Source organism: Kogia breviceps, chromosome 1, assembly GCF_026419965.1.
Source record: "Kogia breviceps isolate mKogBre1 chromosome 1, mKogBre1 haplotype 1, whole genome shotgun sequence".
In the NCBI taxonomy this organism is placed as follows: domain Eukaryota; kingdom Metazoa; phylum Chordata; class Mammalia; order Artiodactyla; family Physeteridae; genus Kogia; species Kogia breviceps.
In genome coordinates, this window is record NC_081310.1 from 15,658,900 (window position 1) to 15,682,222 (window position 23,323).

Below are 23,323 nucleotides of genomic sequence, written 5' to 3' on the forward strand. Positions count from 1 at the left end.
TTTTTATCTTCATTGTTTAAAATAGCCTCCTAGTATCGTGCTGAACTGCTGTCTAGTGTTCCCCAGTGCACACGGGTTGTGATGGGCTTTATAGAGAAAATATGTGCATTAGACAAGCTCCCTTCAGGAATGTTATAGGGCTGCTGGCCATGAGTTCAGTGTTAATGAATCAATAGCATGTATTAAATAAGGTGCCTTTAAACAGAAACACACATCAAATAAGGATATGTATTGATTAGTTAATGAAAATGTTGTGACCAGAGATTCTCAGGAACCTAACCTTGTATTTTTCCTGGGAGCGATTTTTCAGTATTTGCTACGTTAGTATTCTTATCAACCTCATAGAACATAGCTATTACAAATAACAAGAATCAGCTGTGTTCATTAACTAATAACCTATCTAGCCAAGATAAAAATCTGAAATGGTATATCAGAGTTTAAGCCAAAAGGTGATTCAAAAATTTGTCTAAAATATTTTAAAATTAAAAAAAAAAGATTGGTCAACTTTCTTCTCTGTATCTTCTTAGCTATTTGTTAATTTTTAATTACAGAAAAAAAGTTTGGCTGGAAGCAACCAGTTACACTATAATCTAAAGCACAGATTTATACCATTACTTTAGTATTTCTCAAATTCTAGAAGGTGGAAAGTGATTTTTAGGAAATCGTATTTGGGGGTAAACTATATCCTGATGCGACTTAGTACTAGAAGCAGAATCTTACTGTAATCATTTTACATAGAGGGTATGAGCCATTTGGGAAAGCATGAAGTCTAAGTTTTACATTCTGAACAAACACACTGAAGATGCAACGTAGCCTAGTTAATTTCCAAAACTTTAGAAAAAATGGTATATATTCTATAATTAATGTGAGAAATATATTGAAAGGTGCAAATTGCTCTCATGGAAAAAGGCCAAGTTTACAAAAAATCATTAAACTGAATTCACATATTTTTCTTTAATTAGATCCATGTGTGTTAAGAAATAGAGTATAGCTTATAATGAAGTATTTGGCACTTCCCTGTTATAAGAAAAGGGAACTATGGTATGTGCAACCAACTCTGGACCTGCTGCCCAGCTTAAGAAATAAGACATCACCAATACATAAAATAATGTTACCAATTACCATTACTAAGAACAATTGTCTCTTTACCGACCTACCTACCCCTCAGAAGAAATGACCCCTGTGGATTTGAGGCTTTTCATTCGCATATATTTAAAGGTATTTCTTACATATCATACTATTGACCCACTTAAAAAATAACTCCTATAATCCACAATGAAAAAAAAAAAAGGCTTAACAAGGATGCAAAGTCTAAAACATATATGCTTTAAAACTTATCAAAATTTTAAGCCCTAAATTACCTTATCACAGTGCAGAGAGAGAACACATTCAACAGACAAAGACGATAGACTACTTATTTTATAGGTAAAGTTAACCAAAATGAATGTCAAGTTCTTGCTAAGTCAACTAATCATTGTGCTGCCATGAAACTAATAGAAAATTAAAAAAAAAATTTCACTTAGAAATATAACATAAACTTGTAAGAAACCATTATCACCTTCTAAACTTCAAAAATAAAAATATTCTCTTGCTGGCTGATCTTGTTTAATACAAAGCAATTTTTTCAAGCGTATGTACTATTTTGGGACCTTAACATTGTGGAAAACATATGTAAATGGTGAAGTTCTACCAACTGGTGAATTCTAGAGCCTTTCCGTGGAGGGGACACGTGTGACTGAGGAAGGGGGCAGTAAGGGAGAGCTCTGATGCTTACTGGGGATCAGTCACTTGGTCAGTGTATTAGCACCGGCACAATGAACTCCTTCTAAAATAACCTGGGATTTTATCCTTTCTCATAAAACTGATCTACTACCTTGCAGGGAGATAGTTAAGTATTTGAAAGACTGAGAAACTTCCTTTTGGATTAGAATGTTCCTTACCTGGCCATGCTCTGTCCTAGCCCCAGGGCTAAACCAATGGCTGCAGAGGAAAGAGAAAAGGAGTTAGCAGGAAACTCACTATAAGCACATGCTCTCCTGTGATGAGTCTGCATGTGCTGTAAGAAATGTATCTGCCACCAGCAACAGAGCCTTAAAATATGCTGTATTTCAATGGACATTTCATGTAATTCTAGACTTACACCAATTTTGACAGAAATGTAAGAGTGCTCATAACCCAGTAATTTTCAGTTTAATAAGCAAACTCAGTTAGAATTACATTTCCATTTAATTATGTTAACATAAACTGCTGGGACTGTATTTTCGTTTTATGAATCAGTTCTGGTTATAAAATCTACAAATGCTATCATTTGCCACAACTTAATTACAGCGTCATTACAACAAATGATGACCTTTTGACTGTTGGAGTTTTAAAAAACATTAAAAATACAAGAATATTATATCCTCGGGCTATGTCCCGAGCAACAATCACACCAAGCCCTTGATGTGAATTCTAAAGCATCAGCTGAAGGTACCTCGATGCCATTCCTTCCATGGGGTTCTGGATTCTGGCTGAGAACAAATTCAACAACAACACTGGAGAGTTATAAGTCGTGGCACAGTTGAAGCGTTCCATTCTTGCACTGTGCCTCGCCCTGCCTGGCCCACCCCATATACCGTTCCAGCTGCCACTTGGACTTTTAATAGTCTACCTGGTGATACCTTCTCAACAGGAGTTATCATTAGCTGCGCGCCCAGTCATCTGGCCGGCCAGTATTCTGCTTAAAAACTGACTGTAAACATCAAGGAGATCGAGAGGGACATTGCGAGAAATAAGCCAGTAAAAGCCTACAATCATAGGGAATGATAGTAATATTATTATTAATGCTATCTATCTTTTCATGAATCATCATATTGAGTACAGGTATGTGCCAAGCACTCTTTAGACACGTGACACGTATGTATTGTTTCCCATCCTCACAAAAACCTTAGAAGGTTATTCTCATGTTCCAGCTGCAGGAAGGATCGAGGCTCAGATGCTAGGTGATTTTCCCACGGTGCTCAGCACACCACACCGCAAAGGACAAAGGGCTCACGTGCAAAGGGCACAGTTCCTGGTTCCCTCCAACACTTCTATGTATTCTCCTCTGTGGTACTAAAACCCGGGAATAAACAGCCTCTATATTAATATGCTCTTATTTTGTCTATTTTGCTCTTCCTGGAACATTTCTCAAGCTCATAGACAGTGATGCTCTTTGGCAGGTCAGATTCCATTTTTTGCTGTGGGAATGGACACTTACTGCTATTTGTAAATGACATGTGGATTAATCACCAACTAGCAACTATTTACTGCAGTTCCCTGACAACTGGACTGATCAATTTCCCCTCTGCTATGGATTGTACCTTTTTTCTTTAAAGAAAAATATTTTTTAGAAAATCAAATGCATCACTCAGTTAAAACAAAACAAATAAACAAAAAGTGTTTGTTTCATCTATCCTGACCCCTAAGCTCTGTTCAGAGAAACCACTGTCAACTCTGTCTGCCTTTTCTTTTGATATTTAATGATGTATTTCTACAGAATATGGTTATACTGATTTTTGTGATTGATTTTAGACATTAATAATTGACTTGCTATTATTGTAAATTTAGCTCTTTTATAACTCCCAAACCCCTATTTCCAGTTATAACACCATTTTTAATTAATCAGTTGTGAATACAGATATTATGACTACATGAATACTTTGTGCTGCTGAATTTTTCTTTTTGTTTCTCCTAAAGTTGACAGTTAATTTGTTTTTCTTCCTTTGCTATTATTTCTATGTACTGGTGACCTTTTCCAGAGAAGTGTCCAGGAAGTGGTGTGGGAAGAATCTGGATTATAGTGTGATAGGTGGCTACAGAAGAAGTGGGATGTGAGGAAGTAAAGTGGGCTTAGTATTATCCACTCTTTCTACAAGTTAGGCTTTCAGAGTATGAGAGGGAGAGAGAGCAGAAAAAAAATGGAAAGAAGAGGTTTAAAAATGTAGTATATAATGAAAGAAGTTTTTGGAAGGAAAAAAATGTTCCTTCCAATCAAAGACACAGGTGCTGGAATCAGCCTTGGACAGAAAAACAATCTTTTCCTCTAATACTAAGACAAAGGAAAGTGAAAGAAGGTACATTTGGATAAGTTCATCCAAATTTGTGACTAACAGTCTTACTTTGGAAAGTTGAAGAAAAGGTCAAATTCTTGAGGGTAGTGGGGAGGTGGGCAGCTTATAACAGGGGCTTGGTGACAAGACATAGAATAGCTTTGGGGGACACATAAAATATTATGGAAGGTCATGCTAAAGCATTGCTGAAAGATCTACTGAAGTTCAAGATTATATGTCTGTGTAGCAACAAATCATATAATCTTTTTTAAAATTTTATTTAAAATTTTTTTAACATCTTTATTGGAGTATGATTGCTTTACAATGTTGTGTTAGTTTCTGCTGTATAACAAAGTGAATCAGGTATACGTATACATATATCTCCATATCCCCTCCCTCTTGTGTCTCCGGCCCACCCTCCCTATCCCACCCCTCTAGGTGGACACAAAGCACCGAGCTGATCTCCCTGTGCTATGCGGCTGTTTCCCACTAGCTAGCTATTCTACATTTGGTAGTGGATATAAGTCCATGCCACTCTCTCACTTCGTCCCAGCTTCCCCTTCCCCCTCCCCGTGTCCTCAAGTCCATTCTCTACATCTGCATCTTTATTCCTGTCCTGCCCCTAGGTTCTTCAGAACCATTTTTTTTTTTTTTTTTAGATTCTATATATATGTGTTAGCATACAGTATTTGTTTTTCTCTTTCTGACTTACTTCGCTCTGCATGATCTTATTCAGCAGTGCTCGGCAGAGGAGCGGTGGATGTGGGTAGCTGGACAGACTGATCCAAGGTTAGGAGTTTATGGAGCAGGACGGTAGGCAGAATTCTAAAGGAGCCCCAGTGATCCACACCCCTGTACAACTTGCTCTCTTTGAATGTAGGAACGACCTGTGAATATGATGGGATAGTCACCCCTACAATTAGGTTGTGTTTTATGGCACAACTGGCTTTAAGAAGGGGAGATTATTCTCGGTGGGCTTAAGCTAAGCAGGTGATTCTTTGAAGGGACTGAACTCTTCCTGGTGAAAGAGATTCAAAGTATGAGGGTATCAACTGGAGAATCCAACATTTATTGAGCTTTACTGAAAGACAGGCAGTGTTCTCGTTTAACCTTTAAAGAATCCCGCGAGATAGGTACTACCCCCATTTTGCAAGTGAAGAAACAGGCTCAGAGAGGTTGAGTGATTTGCCAGAGATTTCATAACAAAGTAGCAGAGCTGGAGTTCAATTCCAAAGCTCATGTTCCTTTTAACTCTTATACGTATTGTCACCAGTTAGGGTAGCAGAAGTTGAGGCAGAAAAAAAGACTGGCACAGGTGCCTGTCTAACTCACCCTGTTAGGTTTAGATGTTTCCTTGTCTAAACTTTCAATATCTTTGCACATGTCTCCATTAAAGCAGTTATAGTCACATACTGTAATTGTTTATTTATCCTGATAAAAAAAATTGGAGGTCCTGAAGAAAGGGATACTGATCAGAACTGTAGTAACAGAACAGTAATAGTAGTTGGAAGAAAATGTAGTGGTAGTAATAATAGAAGTAGCAGTAAAAACACTCCCACAACTCGGTTTCTCAGTAAATGTTAGATACCTACTGGGAACCATGGTAACGGTCATATGTAGATTATCTCATTCAAACCTCACACCTTACGGAACAGTGCTATTGCTATTCAAGGTCACAAAGCCAACAGGCACTGGAGTCAAGATTGGGACCGAGGCTGTTTGATCCCACAGCCTGGATTCTTAACCACCATTCTCTTTCATTGCCTTCGGTTATCGTAATTTGGGGGAGGGGAGTTTTTCTCTTTTGCTGCGTTTTCTTTTTTTCTCTTCTTTAATGCACTCATGGAATGTAAAGGTTACTTAATAACTTTTTAGTGAAAATATGAACAAATCAGGAAATCTAGAGGAAGTAGTGCCCTTGAAAGCCATAGAGTCAAATTTAGTAAAGACAGCAGAGGAAAAAAGGCCGTGAAAGAGGATGAAGTTGTAGAGGCATTTATTTACACCGGAGCCAAGATTCCCAAGGGGACTTACGAGGGAGGGGGCTAACAGTGAAACGCACAGCTGGGAGGAGGGGACACAGAAGAGTCTGAAATTGATCAATTGCCAGGGATGGCTGGACCTAGAGACAGAGCTGGATGGCCTGTCTGTTCTCAAGATTCCGAGGGGCTGCATGTGGTTTCTGGGCTCACTTCTCCCTCTAGGATACAGATGCAGTTTGGGGATGTCTAAGAACTGAGCATTATTTCATTTAATCCTCACCTGCCCTGTTGATAATGGGACTAGCTATTACCTATGGAGCCCTCGCTAGAGCGTTCTTTTTAGCGGAGCAATGTGGTCGGTAACTGTGGTGTAGAAGGAAGTTTTCTGTTTTCCTTTTAAGTAAGAAGTAGATAATAAATCTTTAGGGAACAAGGTTTTTTGAATTAAAATCTCTGCAGACGCAGAGTTCCACACTGATTCCTTCTCACTGTTCCTTAATCCCTTGCCCTCACCCACAGTGCTGAACTACAAGTAGCAGAAATGTACAGGATTTCATGAGAAGTCAAATGATATGGCAGCTATGCAAAAGGACAAAACCAACCTCAAAATTCTTAACTGAGGTCTCCTAAAGAAGTACTTTTCAAAAGGAAAGAGCTACAGCAGTTTATAATACAGGTTTTGGTTTTCAGAGTTTCTATTTTTTATAGAGTCTCTATTTTTTGACTCAGAAGCATAATTTTATATTAACTTAGTGTGTCCTGTACACATAGTGGTCTCAACTTGTGCCCTCTAATATGGTAGCTACTAGTCACATATGGCTATTTAAATGAATATTAAAAATTAAGTTCCTCAGTTGCATTAGCCACATTTCAGGTGCCCTAGACATACATGGTTAGCAGCTACCATAATCAGCAGTGCAGATATAGAACATTTCCAGTACTGTGAAAAGTTCTATTGGACACCACTAGTTGACAGATTATTGCTGCAAATTCGAATTAGCTTTGGAAATGGAATATAATCTTCTACACTGAACATCTTCCTTGTGAACCATGGCTGTTTTATTGAAGAGACTTGTAAGTATGAAGACGTATATAACAGAAAGGGGGGGGGCGTTGAGGAACGGGGAAGTAGAAATGTCTGTTAAACTCCTAACTCAATATTCTATAATAGGGTTTCATGGCTCAAGACATGGGAATAAAAATTAAGGTGAGAGGATAGAGTATTAAGAAGAAGCCATATGCTAGGTAAGAACTAGATCTTGGTAGCAACTACAACTGAGGATGCCAAAAGACTAAGGCACATGTGTCAATGTAGAAGACGTTGACAGGGAGTTGCACATGACCTTCAGTACCTAGGATGATACGTGAATTTTGGTATTCTTGGTTCTATCTTTGCCTGTGGTTCTCAAAGCGTGTCTTCAAAGTGTACTCTATGCAGCCCTGGGCAGGAGTGAGGACGTCCCTGGAATACTGAACTAGCAGTCACTGTATTCCTCACTGCCATGGACTTGCAAGGGGAAAACAAAAAAGCCAGTTTCCCTTAAGAATATTCTTGACATAGCAGTAAACATTTTTTATTAAATCTCAACTCTGGAGTATACTTAAGAGAATTATTCGTGGTGAAATGCGCAGTACACATAAAGTATTTCAGATGCACAGTGAAGTACAACAGTTGTCTCAAGAAAAGCACTTGTGAGATTGCGTGAGATGCAAACAGAACAAAGCCACTGTTTTCATGGAGCACTATTTTTAACTTGAAAGAATGACTAATAAACTACGGTTATATATACTTGACTATTTGGAAGACATTTTCTTGAAAATGAAACAACTTGAGGCTCTAAAGTTAAGGAAAACTACTTGTGACTCATGATAAACTTCAAGCTTTCTAGCAAAATCCAGAGTCAGACTTTTAGAAAACTCGTAACTACCACCATGAACTTGACAGTTTCCAAACACTTAAAGTCTGCTGTGGTGATACTAATGCATGTGAGTTCTTCCAAATGATCAACATATGATTTACTAAATCATGATGTGCAAGTGATCCATTCAGAATTCAAGACCAATAGATTTTAATGTCATTGAGGAAAAAAAGCTCATTGATTATGTTTTCAGATTATAATTAACCTTTGAGGAAAAAAAAAAAAAAAGAAAAAAACCTCTGCGTTTTGGTGCAGTATCAAAGAATATCCACCATGATTTGAAAAGGCTATTAAAATACTTCTTCCTTTTCCAACTACACATCTGTGTGAGGCTGGATTTTCTTCATATGCTTCAAATTGAAAGCAGAAGCAGCTACGAGAATCTAGCTTCGGTTAGGCCAGACATTAAAGTGATTTGCTAAAACGATGACATGTCTTCACTAATTTATAGAGGAAAAGGTAGTCATTTTTCAAAAAATATGCTATCGGTGTTAACATGTAATGGGCTTACTATATTTCTTAATGAATACACAACCACCTCATATATTCTTCTTTTTGCTACAAACCAAATCTTCATCTAGTGGCAGCATCGACCTTCTAATGGACAACGGAAACTCAACTTGGGCACCTTTCTCTCTCATATTCAAACCATCAGCAAGTTCATAAGCATCTCTTAAATCCACCCACTGCTCAACATCTCCGGCACCACCTGAGTCCAAGCTACCAAGTTTTACCTGGAAAGTTGCAACTTTCCTTGTACCTACTAACTTTAATCCATTTATCATACTGCAGGCCTAGAGTGATCATTTCAAAGTTCAATTCTGAATTTTTAGTTAATCATACCATTGCCCTCAAGAAAACACACAAACAGAAGCAAACCAAAGTCTTAAGTGGCTTTCCACTACCCTTAGGAGAAGGAACCCTAATGCATCCTGCAAGGTTCAGCATCATCTGGTCCCTGCCCACATCTCCCCAGTCTCATCACTTTCCTCTCATCTCTTCCCTCACATTCTGTCACTTGTTTTAACCTTTGTTTAGTACCTTGATTACTGAAAGTGGTATTCTCTCTGCTTGAAATGCTCTTCTTGTCATCCCTTAGTTCCTAGAGATTTCATCTCAGGTTTGTTGTCCTAAAAAGTCTTCTGCATCTCCATGTCTACTTCAACTTCTTTTTAAAGTTCTCCTTTAGGGTACTTATAGCACAATATACAGTAACGTCTCTTTAGCATTTATAAATAATAATCATAAATAATTTATGGGTCAGTATATAATTATACATTTATGGGTGTGCTTACTGATTAACATCTATTATCTCTATTAGGTTGTACCATGAGAACAGCGAGGATGTCTATCTTATTCACTACTGTATACCTGGTGTCTAACACACAGTAGGTCCTCATAAATATTTTCAGAATGAATGGATAAATGAATGACTTGAGATTCAGGGCAGAGTTTTCTTAACGAAAGCCACCATGTTGTTCTCTATGAAAACAGAAGAATAAGAGCACTGAGCTATGCGGTCTTTAAGATTCTTTCGGGTTCTGATATTCTGTGGAGCAGATGACCAGGATGTAAAGATATTCCTCATTCACTACCTTTTCTATGAAACAAAAAGTCAATTCTAAAACTATCTCAAGAAGCCCTTCTAAAACTTGGCATTTATTTCATTAAACTACAAGTGTAAATCAAGGAAGTTCAGGTTGGCATGGCTGCTGAATCATGGGTTTTAGCATCAGAAAGATCTAGGTTTGGACACACGTTCTGGCACTTACCGGCTAGGTGAAGTCGTTGAGAGTCCTGGGTTCTTCCTCATCTATAAAATAAAATAACTACCTCTGCTGGGGTGGCTTATACAAGACGGAGAACCCACCACATAGTGGGTGTTTAAAATAAGTATTAATTTTCTCCCCCATAGTACACAGTGAATAAAGTAATATGTGAGCTTTTATTCTATGAATTTTTGCAATAACTACCTATTTATTCCTAAATGTTAGTAGAGACACCAATACTCATGGGTAATGTCTATAGGATCCCCCAACAGGTTTAATGTTATCAAATATGTAATAAATGCTTAATACATTGGTTTCTTTAATTGACTTTTGGTTGAGTGGAATAGAGTGTGTGACTTCAGAAAAGTCAAGTTCTCTATAAAATGGGGGTATAACACCATCTATGTATGCTTCAGAGAGCTAATAAAAACAACGAAGAGAGTGGTGCATATGGCAATACTCTGAAGAGTAAAATATACTCCACAATATAAAGCATCATCAACATCATCTTGAAATGTTTTCTGCCCAGTGTAACAATCTTTCTGTATTTCACATAAGTACTTTGTAAAAATGTCATATATAAGAAAGGACTGTTATTATCCTTACTCTATAATTAAAATTAAGAAATATGTAAGCTCAATGACTTACCCAAGGGAATCACAGTAAATCAGAGGAGGAATTGATCCAGGCTATCTTATTTATCTCAACCTAAAGTTGAAGTTACTTTCACCATAAAGAAACAGATGCTAAATTTCAAAGTGTAAAAGTATTCCCAATGACCATAACCTTTCATCCGGGCAAATCTTGCTTTAAGCAAACTTTATATTTACACAAAAGATAAAATAAAGGGTGAATATTTGCTTTATAAAGGAATTCTTCATAGGTGTATAAGTAATTACCCATGTGCATTTAAAATAAGTTTTGATCTACATACAATTCCTCAGGTCAATTTCCAAGACTTTCAAATGAAATAAATGCAAAATATAAATATCAATGTAAAAATCAATTAATAAATCATATTTGCTCAATTTAAAAAAAAGTATGTCATAAATGATTGGAGAAATGTTGGAAAGGAAAAAATTCTGGACCATTTAAGGTCAATACATAAAAGGAGGTGGAGTGAATAAAAAGTAACCCCATTTGATGCCTTTAATATTTCTATTTTTTAATAAATTTATTTATTTTTGGCTGCGTTGGGTCTTCATTGCTGCACGCGGGCTTTCTCTAGTTGCAGCGAGCGGGCTTTCTCTAGTTGCAGCAAGCGGGGGCTACTCTTCATTGCGGTGCGCGGGCTTCTCATTGCAGTGGCTTCTCTTGTTGCGGAGCACGGGCTCTAGGTGTGCGGGCTTCAGTAGTTGTGGCTCACGGGCTCAGTGGCTGTGGCTCACGGGCTCTAGAGCACAGGCTTAGTAGTTGTGGCGCATGGGCTTAGTTGCTCTGAGGCATGTGGGATCTTCCCGGACCAGGGCTGGAACCCGTGTCCCCTGCATTGGCAGGCGGATTCTTAACCACTGTGCCACCAGGGAAGCCCCAACATTTTTTAAAACTAGGTAGTCATATATTAATTTTATTTTGCAGATTTTAATATTTGTATTTTCAAAAAGTCAACAGAATAATTAAATGTGAGTTTCAAACCTTAACATGTTACTTTTACTCAGAAATTAGACACTGATTTCTCGGCTTTAGTTGGGTTGAGGTTCTTGTCACATTTTGTGTACCTCTCTATGGTTATTTTAATGAATATTTCATTTATTTGCGTTATATTTCCCATTAAAAGACACCTATCATAGATTAACAATTGGACTTTAAGAAGAGAAGGACGTGTTCCAAGGAAATAATTATCAGATGGAATAAAAAACAATTAGTAGAGTGAAAACAATCACATTTTCATAATTATGACACTCTATAAGGCTTCTCAATATCTGTACAGAGCACGTGTCAGTCTACCTTTAAAACCAAGACTCCATAATCTAACTTGTGCTCAGCAAAGTTGGCTGGTCACCAAATGTCTACAAGTAATTTTATTTTCTAATTGAAATTATTGTAAAATATCTTCTTTAGAGAAACTCTTCACATTTTAATGACCTACTTCCGCTTTCTCATATACTGCGCACTGCGCACTTTCAGTGAGGTGAGTTTTTGCACACTGAGCACCAAGCTGGGTATTGCTCTAATGACTCTAAAACCGCCCTTTTCCATCCCTCAGCTCAGCAGTTCTGTTTCTTCTATTAGACATTTCCAAGCTGCCCTACACTAAACTTTACTAACCATGCGCCCATAGGAACTGAAAATTCCTAAATGTTATTGCATTAGAACCTGTAAAATATTTCCTTATTTATTAAAAATAAAATTCTTCAAATTCTATGAAGTAAAATTATTTTAAGTATTCCTATAACAGATTATTTTTTGTAGTTGATCTCCCAAAGCAAAACAAATATTGACTTAGAGGAATCATTCACTGAAATTGTTATTGTCTCCTCAATAGCTGTGCAACTAACTGTCTACTTCCAGACTTCCAGTTATATGAGTACACTAAACAGCTCTCTGTTTAAACCATTATTTGTAGTAGTTGTTGCCTACTATCCAATTAGAAGTTCCTCAATATTTAGTAATTGAATGACTATTTTAGCCATTCTTACAGTTCTGTATTCTGAGGTAAGTGCAGCAAGGATTACACAAAACCACAGTTCATCTACGCTTTCCCTATACTCTTGTGCAAGTATCAGGAAGGGGGGGTCTTCTCCTCATCACTAGCCAGTAGTGGAACTTGATAACCTTGACCCCAGAGCCAGTGATTTTTGATGTGTGCATTGTATTGTATACTATGAGAAATTTAAGAACAAGAAAAAGTTTCCATCCTCGGCAAATTCATGGTTCATTAGAGGAAAATAAGGTAGGCATATAATAACAATAGTCTAGAGAATAACGTGACAAATACTATAATCAAGTAGAAATAAAGACCCAAAGGGAGAATACAGAAGGTATAGAGAATTGCTGGTTGAAATTTGGGGGAAAAAAACCAAAGATTCCTTAAAGGAGGTTGTAGCAGATACTGTTATTGTCTCCTCAATAGCTGTGCAACTAACTGTCTACTTCCAGACTTCCAGTTATATGAGTACACTAAACAGCTCTCTGTTTAAACCATTATTTGTAGGATATTCCGTTTCTTTTTTCCTGACCGGAGTCTACACAAGAGTGGTCTTCAACCATTTTTGAGCACATATTGCCTGAAACAGTTATGAAAATATCTTCCCTTTGCATATTTTTATGTAGACATCTAAAATTTTCATCATAATGTAAATATTTGCAAAGGATTCATTTTCTATTAATTTTCTATATTGATATTTCAAAGTAAAATAAACTGCACCACTCTTTTGACTATATACACTGGAACCTAAATATCACTGTGCTTTTATATTAGCCATCGATCCATTAAAAAAAGATACCAGGACAGGCACGTCTTTAAAAGTTGAAAATTTTACATGGCTTATTTTTCTCCTTGAATCCTTTCAATTTACAATTCACTCGTTCACAGAAGTTTATCCTAATGTAATATAATTTTATACTTGAAAGCCTTTTATTAGTTATCCTATTATAGTCTTCTGCAACAAAAATGTGTGTGTATATCTATATAACATACATACATATGTATATAAATACACATGTAACATTTCCTTAAGGATCTGTGACTATAAAACTAGAGTAAAAATTATTTTGAAAAGTTTATGTTAGTCAATGCTAATAATAATTGTTAGTTGATAACCATCTGTTACTTAAGATCTGAAAGTTTTCATTAGTACTCAACTAAACCAACATAAATACATTTTGATAATACTAAACATAAAAATAAAATTTTATTAGAAAGCTATCATTAACAAATTTTCCCCCCAAATTAGTTCATATATCCATTGATGAATATTACCATTAGCATCAATTCTGTTATTTTTAACAATTTGAGTGCTCAGAAACCTTGTTCACACAAATTGACGAATGGAAATAAAAGGAATTTGGTTAGAACCAACACTTGATATATATATATATATATATTTTTTTTCGGTATGCAGGCCGCTCACTGTTGTGGCCTCTCGCGTTGCGGAGCACAGGCTCCAGACGCTCAGGCTCAGCGGCCATGGCTCACGGGCCCAGTGCTCAGTGGCATGTGGGATCCTCCCGGACCGGGGTACGAACACGTGTCCCCTGAATCGGCAGGCGGACTCTCAACCACTGCGCCACCAGGGAAGCCCAAAGAAGCAGTTTTTAAACAGACACAGGAACAGTGTCCCCTCATGGCAATACGCCTAATCTCAGTGGAGAGGGAGCAGGCAAAACACCCATCTTTGATCTCCCTGCAAGGGTCTTAACTACATACTTTCGCAGCTGTTACAAATGATCACATAAAAGTACTAAGGATCACAAGAAACTACTAATTATTTTCCAACAAATCAGATAACCTAGAGGAAATGAGTAATTTCCTAGAAACATAAAATTTACCAAAACTGAAACCATGAAGAAACAGAAAATTTAAAAAGACCAATTACTGGGAAGCAGATTGAACCAGTAATCAAAAACTATCCAAAAAAAAAAAAAGTCCAGGACCAGATCACTTCACTTGTGAATTCCATGAAATATTTAAAGAAAAATTAATACCAATCCTTCTCAAAGTCTTCCAAAAAATCAAAGAGGAGGGAACACTTTCAAACTCATTTTACGAGGCCAGCATTATATCCTGATACCAAAGCCAGAGAAGGATTCTACAAGAAAAGAAAATTACAGGCCAATATTCCCGATGAACACAGAAAAATCTTCAACAAAGTATTAGCAAAACAAATTCAACAGGGTCATAAACAATGATCAAGTGGGATTTATTCCAGGGATGCAAGGATAGTTCAACAACTGCTAATTAATAAATGTGATACATCAAATTAACCAAATGAACGATAAAAGTCATATGATCATCTTAATAGATGCATAAAAAGCAAATGATAAAATTCAACATCTTTTCATGATAAAAACTCTCAACAAATAGAAGGAATGAATGTACCTCAACATGGTAAAGGCCATATATGACAAGCCCACAGCTAACATGATAGTCAATGGTAAAAAGCTGAAAGCTTTTCCTCTTAGATTAGGAAAAGGACGAGGATGGCTACTACTCTTGCCACTTCTATTCAACAGATATTGGAGGTCCTAGCTAGAGAAATTAGGCAAGAAAAAGAAAGTAAAAACATCCATACCAGAAAGGAAGAAGTAAAATTGTCTCTATTTGCAGATGACCTGATAGTACACATAGGAAATCCTAAAGACTCCACCAAAAAGCTACTAGAACAAATGAACAAGTTCAGTAAATCTTTAGGACACAAAATCAATACACATAATTTGGATACACTAACAACAAAATACCACAAAGAGAAGTTATGAAAATCCCACATACAATAGCATCAAAAATAATAAAATATTTAGGAATAAATTTAACCAAAGAGGTGAAACATCTACGCACCGAAAACTATAAAACACTGATGGAAGAAGATATAAATAAATGGAAAGAGATTTTGTATTCATGAATAGGAACAATTAATATTGCTAAAATATCTATACTATGCACAAATATCCATACAATCCACAGTGTGAAGGGAATCAAAAAAATTCCAATGTCATTTTTCACAGAAACAGAAAACAAATCCTAAAATTTGTATGGATCCATAAAAAACCCTAAACAGCCAAATCAACCTTGATAAAGAGGATCAAACCTGGAGCTATCACACTTCCTGATTTCAAACTATCTTCAAAAAACACATACTAAATATATATATTATATTATAGCAATCAAAAAAGTATGGTATTGGTTAAAAACAGACACATAGATCAATGGAACAAAATAGAGAGCCCAGAAATAAACCCATGCATATATGGTCAATTGATATACACACACACAATGCAGTATTATTCAGCCTTAAAAGGAAGGAAATCCTGCCATTTGTGACAACATGGATGAACCTGGAGGGCATTATGCTACGTGAAATAAGCCAGACAGACAAAGATAAACAGTGCTGATATCATTTATATGTGGAATCTTAAAAAAAAAAAAAAGTTGAACTTTTAGAAACAGAGTAGAATCGTGGTTGACAGGGGCTGAGGTGGGGAGTCGGGTGGAGGAGCTAAGGAGAGGCTGATAAAAGGGCACAAACTTTCAGTTATAAGATGAATAAAGCCTGAGGATCTAATGCACATTAATGACAACTATAATTAACAATATTGTACTGTATGCTTGAAAGTTAAGAGAGTAGATCTTAAATGTTCTCACCAAAAAAAAAAGTAAATATGTGAGCTGATGAATGTGTTAATTCGATGGTGGGAATCTTTTTACAACATGTGTATGTATATGTATATAAATATACATAAAATTATCATGTTGCACACTTTAAATATTCTACAAATTTTTTTTGTGTGTGTGGTACGCGGGCCTCTCACTGTTGTGGCCTCTCCCATTGCGGAGCACAGGCTCCGGACGCTCAGGCTCAGCGGCCATGGAGCACGGGCCCAGCCGCTCTGCAGCACGTGGGATCTTCCCGGACCAGGGCATGAACCCATGTGCCCTGAATCGGCAGGTGGACTCTCAACCACTGCGCCACCAGGGAAGCCCTACAAGTTTTTATTTGTCAATTATACCTCAATAAAGCTGAAGCGGAAAAAAAAAAAGAAATGAGTTGCAAAAACTGTGCAGCACCCTGGAAGGGCATCTGAGGTAATGAACATATCATCTGTGATCTTACATATAAACAACAAGAAAGGTCCTCCAAGAAAGCAGAAAAGGACTGCTTGCCAAATTGGACGTATATTAAGTGCTTCCTTTACACAATAGGAGCTTTTGTTGAAATAGCCTGCATTCTCCACAATTCTATATTTTATATGCAGTCACCTTTAATTTATGCTACATACAACATACTACAAAGAGCCATAGCCAGATCTGATTAAAGCTTCATGTCACTCAGAGATCCCGGATGAGATTTTGAGACAGATGATGTAATTGGATGAGACTTTGAAGTGGTCTTCTTTGGGAAAGGCAGGAAAGGTATTTCACACAGTATGTATGTATGGAGTGAAGAGTGTGTATGGATGTTGAAAAGTCAGTGAGCTGAGTACGATAAATTTTGTTAGCAGTGACTCAATGGATAGTATCCTCTTCTTATCCTTATTTTGTTAGGGGCCACTATGTGCCAGACTCAAGTAACCTGTCATGACTGATCTAAACCTTTGCTAGACACCTACATTCCTAAACTCGTTTGCAACTATGGATGACCAAGCAACCCAGTTCTGGTCAATGAGAATTAAGGGAAGGTGGGTGAGTGATTTTTGAAAATAATTTTGTTTCTTGAGGAAAGCTGCTTGTACTGTCCTTCCCTCTTCTTCCTGACTTGAATGCAGACATGATATGTGGAATCATAGGCGCCATCTTGAGGCTACGAGGCAGTAAATCTGAAGACATATAAGAAAAAAAGGCCAGGAAGATACTATGTGTTGAAATGTGTCCCCCCCACACAAGACATGTTGGAGTCCTAACCCCTAGTACTATAAAATGTGACCTTATTTTGAAATAGGATCTTTACAGAGGTAATCAAGTTAAAATGAGGTCACTAGGGTGGGCCCTAATTCAATTTGACCTTATAAAATGTTATTATATATCTGTATCTGTGTCATTATAAAAAGCAGAAAGTTGGACACAGATACAGACACAGGGCAAAGGCAATGGGAAGATGAAGGCAGAGACCGGGGTGATGCAGCAGAAGTCAAGGAACAGCAAAGATTGCCAGCAAACCACAAGTGAGGAGGGGGGCAAGGAACAGATTCTCCCTCAGGGCCGTCAGAAGGAACCAACCCTGCTGATACCCTGATATTGGACTTCCAGGCTTCAGAAATGTAAGACAGCCAAAGCACTCTTAAGGAAGAAGAGCAAAGCTTGGAGGTGTCATGCTCCCTGATTTCAAGCTGTACTACAAAGCTATAGTAATCAAAACAGTATAGTACTGGCACAAAAAAAGATACACAGACCAAGGGAACAGAATAGAGAGCCCAGAAACAAACCCACACTTATATGGGCGATTAATCTATGACAAAGGAGGCAAGAACATACAATGGGGAAAAGACAGCTTCTTCAATAAATGAAAACTAATATAATATTGTATGTTACCTATACTTCAATAAAAAGTATTTTAAGAATATAGAAAATTAAAGGAAGAGTGCAAGAATGCAAGAGGAATTTTATTGTGCAATGAAATAAAAGAAAAAGTATGGAAAAAGAAAAGATCTATGAGATAATGCATTTGTTGTTTAAGTCACTCAGTTTGTGATACTTTGTTACTGTAGCTCTAGGACATGAATACAGGTGATGAAGCAGAAAAAGAGAAATAGTCTGGCCCTTGATAATATCCTTAAGCTTAGTAACAAGCCCTAGAGCCACCTTCCTTCTAACTTCTCATGTGAGGAAAAACCAAACCTTTTGGTCTGAGCTAGCATTAGTTTCATACTCTGTTACTTGCACCTAGTACATCCTGAAAAATATAATAGATGACTTTTCAGTCTTGAATAATAAATAGGGTTTTGACAGATGTGGAAAGGAGGAGATGAATGAGCAAAGTCACTCGCTAAAGGGGCCAGTGCAGCAGAGGTTCTATACGGGGCACAGAGGTAGACAGCTGGACCACTGGTGTTAGGAGGAAGAGATAACGGATAACAAAGTGGAAACGTAACTCGAGCCAGATTGTGGAAGGTGTTTAACAATATGCTAAGGTTTGTCTACTGTCAAGAGGCAATCAATACTGGAAGCTTTAATAGGAAAATAAAAGGATCAGAACTGAACTTGAATAGTAGAAGTAAGTAGTATATACTGAAATAGTGAGAGAGTAGAGACAGAAAGATCCATATAAAAGATAACAGGGCTGTAATTAAAATAATGGAGGAGGATGTGGAAAAGAGGAGGTCAGAATGAGATACTAAAAAAAGTGGACTAGTAGCAGGGTAGGGCGCGAGGTAGTAAAATGACAGTTTTAGTCCCGAGTGTTGAGAGAATTGTAATCAAACACATTGGGATGACTTGGGAAACTCTAAAAATGGTGGCATCTAAGTTCCATTCCCAGAAACTCTTATTTATGGGGAGATGGGTGTGGAAGGGTTGTTGGGATATTACAATGAGGGTCATACCGGCTAATTTCAGAAGCAATACTCAACTGACATTATTGCATTTGTCCTATTTTCAATACAAACTTTTACGTCTTCACTCACTCAACAACTGGCACTGGATTACGATGGTGATAGAGATTGTCTGCCCTCAGAGCATTTACAATCTTTGCCAAATGTGAGTTTTGGCTTAAATATAGCTCTAAATCTACTTTCCTGAGTATTTGTTTTCTATCAGAACAGAAAATCGAGACGAAAGCATACAAATCTTCTGGTGGTCCTTATGAGATAAAAAATGCTTTATCCATTTTTTTTTTTTTTTTCTGTTTGAGTGAAAAAAGAGAGAAGGTCTTTTATGGGATAATGAAACAATGAGTAAGATAAGCTATTAAGAGGGAAGACTGTGATATCATAACCTATAAAAGTAAATATATAAAAATAATCTATATAGATAATAATAGTTTATACCATATAAATTATACTCATATTAATATTTATAAATTAAGCTACATCTGAATAATAATTTATGCTTTATATTTGTTAAAAAGTAGATTTAAAAAGTAGGACCTAATGGGTCCTAATATAATTGTTTTCCAGAAAAAATTCATTCAATAATTAATTCATATTGCTCCATACTTTAATGGTCTTTCTCAAGTTCAACCAGTTTCATAGGAGACACATGGTATTGAGCCAAAATACACAACTTATTTCAGGTTTTCCATCAAAGATGTATTTAGAAATAGAATTAGCACCTAGAAATTCACCCCATAACTCACCAAGCCACAGTTTTACTTTTTTGGAGTTATCTAGTAAATTAGTCTCTTCCTTTTGTTGCTAAATGCAAATACTTTCTGGTCCCATCACAGCTCATGCTGGACAGGAGCAGAGGGTAGAGAATTAATGAGGAAAAGACTCCCTCTTCATTTCAGTACCTTAGAAAGGGTTGTAGAAGGAAGGAAGGAAGGATGGATGAGTCGAAGGAGAGCTTGATGGTACTTAATGTAATGAAAATTTAAATGCTTTGAGATAATCTTATATATGACTTTCAGTAACACGTGAATTTCAAATTCTATTGCAAGTAAAATAAAAGAATGATTACTTAAAAACTTTTCTTTAAATTTCTGTCATGGGTTTCATTTAAATTGTTCTTGGACTACTGTCCTTGGTATATGATGTTTACTCTTTTATAAGACAGATTTAAATTGAACCACCTTTACTAGCAATAGCTACCAATTTCCCAAAAGAAAGATATAGAATAGCCCAACAAGATTATACAAATACCATGCATACTCACTCATGGTGATGAGAATCTGGGGAAAAGTGAACCATTCTTTTGTTACTGACTGGGCCAGGAGTGGTCACCTGAAAGGAGATTTAAAACCAAAACCAGGTCACAGTTGAGTGTGTAAAAAGGCAGTGAATAATAAGGATGTTTTCATTTGAGGACATCCACTCTGAAATGGAGAATGTAACGATTCTCGAAATCTAACGCACAACTGCATGGACCAAAAGATACTTTAATTCCTGGTAACAATGTGCTATTTGTTTTAGTCTAGCATAGTTCCTCGGCTAGAATTTTAAGACTATTTAAAAAGTACCTTCGTAACAGAAAAAAAAAAATCTTTCTAAGAACTAGACCACTGACTCTCATTTTCAAATACTGTACAACTGCAAATATATTTAACTGTATATAAAAAAAAGGTTTACTTAAATTAGATTAGTGTTGAGAAGATGATATTTCCTAGGACCAACATGTTTGTAGTTAACTCCTAAATGTAAATAACATGTATTATAATGCACACATTTTAAATGCATACAAATTAGGAGTTTGGGATTAAACTATACTCACTACTATATAGAAAATAGATAAACAACAAGGACCTGCTGTATAGCACAGGGAACTATATTCATTATCTTGTAATAACCTAGAATGAAAAAGAATGTGAAAAAGAATATATACATATATATATGTATACCTGAATCACCTTGCTGTATATCTGAAACTAACACAACACTGTAAATCAACTGTTCTTCAAAAAAATGCATACAAAGATTTAAGTCAAGGAAGTAGTGAGTAGTCCTTTTTATAGTTTTCCCCCAAATTAGGAATTATTTGTGTATTTACATAGAACAAAATGTAATTTCGCTTAAGAGAAAAAATTTTATTCCTTTATTTCTAAATCAAATTAAAAAGCTGAGCAAGAATTCAAGGTTCAACTTTTTTGATATTGCAAGCTATTCCCATTTTTAAAGAAAATGTCGCAACTTTCCTATCCAATAGAGGGTTCTCAACGGGACCATAAACACAGCATGAATCTACCATTACAACTGATGAGACATAAACTGACAGCAAAAGGCTTTACATTATGGTCCGCCATATTAAAAAAAAATCCCTCTGTAATTACAGAAGTGCCACTTAACGTATAGAATCCAAAAAGGCAGGATGAGGCAACAAATGCCCCTCAGAAGAAATGAACATTTTCAGAAATGTTATTTCGTCTTGTATCAATTGGGTAACGTGGATGCCAGCACACACTGAAACTCTAAGAAATGCAAATATTGCAAATGTGCACAGATGATGACATTAATAACCCTATGGTTTGGGCACCACAGGCAAACATGTGGCTCAACTCCAGGACTACAGCCTGCATTCATCTCAAAATGAGGTTTTCATGCTATTCCAGTGGGTAACCCTGGAATATAGTAATCCATTTTCTACACAGTGGCTATGAGAAAAGCCGACTGCGCCTATGTCATGCTTTGTTAGAGGTTCATGATCACATTATCTCATGGTGGACCTGACACTTTTATTCAGTTTACAGTATGTTCTATGTACAGGCAACTTATTTCCTTTGCCAGGGCTGCTGACAACCTTTTCCACACTATATTAATCTTGTTTACTGACTTTATCTTGGTACAAATATCAGAAAACTGAACTTTTTATCTCAGAGAAAGAATAAACAAAGTGTTGACAGAAGCAGAAGCTATTTTCAGGGCTAAAATTGCTTGTTTACCTGCAGCTATACTTATGAAAAAATGTTTTAAGTCTTGCTCTGGCTTGAAATACGTAATCTGAAATTTAATAAATGAAGAAATTTCACATATACCCATGTGATAAATTGCCTGATGAAAACAATGCAACTGAATACAACAAAACAGAATTTATAACTAATTTATAGCACAATACAAACGTAAGCTTTCAATCTAGTCAGAAATAATCATACTATGTATTTCTCAGAAATCATATATAGAAACTATAAGCTCAATTCAACTGCTGTAAATAACTCACAAAAGATTTACAATATCAAATGTAGATATTTAAATGACTCCACATATTTACCTAGTACATGGCCCTTTTTTTAAAAAAAGAGGTGAATGTCGTTGACTGTTATTTCAAGTCAATTTTAGTTTTACTTTTAAAGATATGTAAAGAGCCATAATTTAGAATTTTTTTAATGAAATAAAGAAACACTGAGATCCCTCCATGATGATCTTCTTAGGGTCAATGACATTGGTCTGCCTCAGGAGTAAACTATTCTAACAGGAATCTTTTGCTACTTTAGTGACTAGACATGCTTACCAAAAATCTGAGGCTAAGATCTTAGTATAGAATTCAGCTTATGGAAATCAGGGCTATACTGGAGTTTCAGTGTTTTTTAAACTTGAAAACATGTATTTAATATGACTGATTATTAGTAGACACTTCAAAGAATTATAAAATGTGAAGAAACAGTCTTACAGAATTCTTCCTAAAAATTTATAATTTGGGGTTAATCTTTCTAAAAATAAAATGAAGCAACTTAAAACATCAGGTCAAAGTATTAATTTCTAGTAAATCATTAAGTATGGTGATTATTTTATTCTCCAAAAAATATGCCTTCCAGGTATTCCAGAAATGTCTTAGAAAGAAATCACAAATTAAAAAAAAAATCATAACTCTTTAAATATCCCATAAGATATTCATGTTGTAAAAGTTATTTGTTAGAAAATGTAGATTTTATTCCACAAGGTCAGATAGGAAAAAGGTATTCTGTTCTTCATGAGAAATAGGATCTCCACAATCCAATTCTTGTTATTTGGTAAAACTCTGGAAACAATCTTTTATATAATTAGCCAATATTTACTGATAAGAATCTTAAACATCACACTATATGCCCTGAATTTTTATGATTCATTTGTTAAATATTACTACATCAACAGTGACTACAATCCTAAATAAAGTAGGCATATTTCTTTTCAGTATCTATGTTTATTATGCAACTTATTAAATTAAAAAAATAAACTCAGAGTTAGATAGGAATGAATGGTCTCTGGATAGAATAGCGTTTATGTCAACTTCTTGGCCTTACTAGATTGTGAAATAAACTATAATGCTGAAAGATCACATGGATCTCAGTTTTTACTATTGTTAT

The 23,323-nt window shown here is 36.1% G+C and overlaps 1 protein-coding gene across 2 annotated transcripts in view; it reads right to left on the minus strand.

The window, feature by feature from the left end:
- GPATCH2 (G-patch domain containing 2) overlaps positions 1-23,323 on the minus strand; it is a 171,142-nt gene that overhangs the window by 47,751 nt on the left and 100,068 nt on the right. For both annotated transcript variants that reach the window (XM_059039047.2, XM_067027725.1), the window contains exons 6-7: positions 20,206-20,273; positions 1,941-1,980 (exon numbers count right to left, since the gene is read on the minus strand). In XM_059039047.2, the coding sequence (XP_058895030.1) occupies positions 1,941-1,980; positions 20,206-20,273 (108 nt within the window). The remainder of the gene's footprint in view (positions 1-1,940; positions 1,981-20,205; positions 20,274-23,323) is intronic.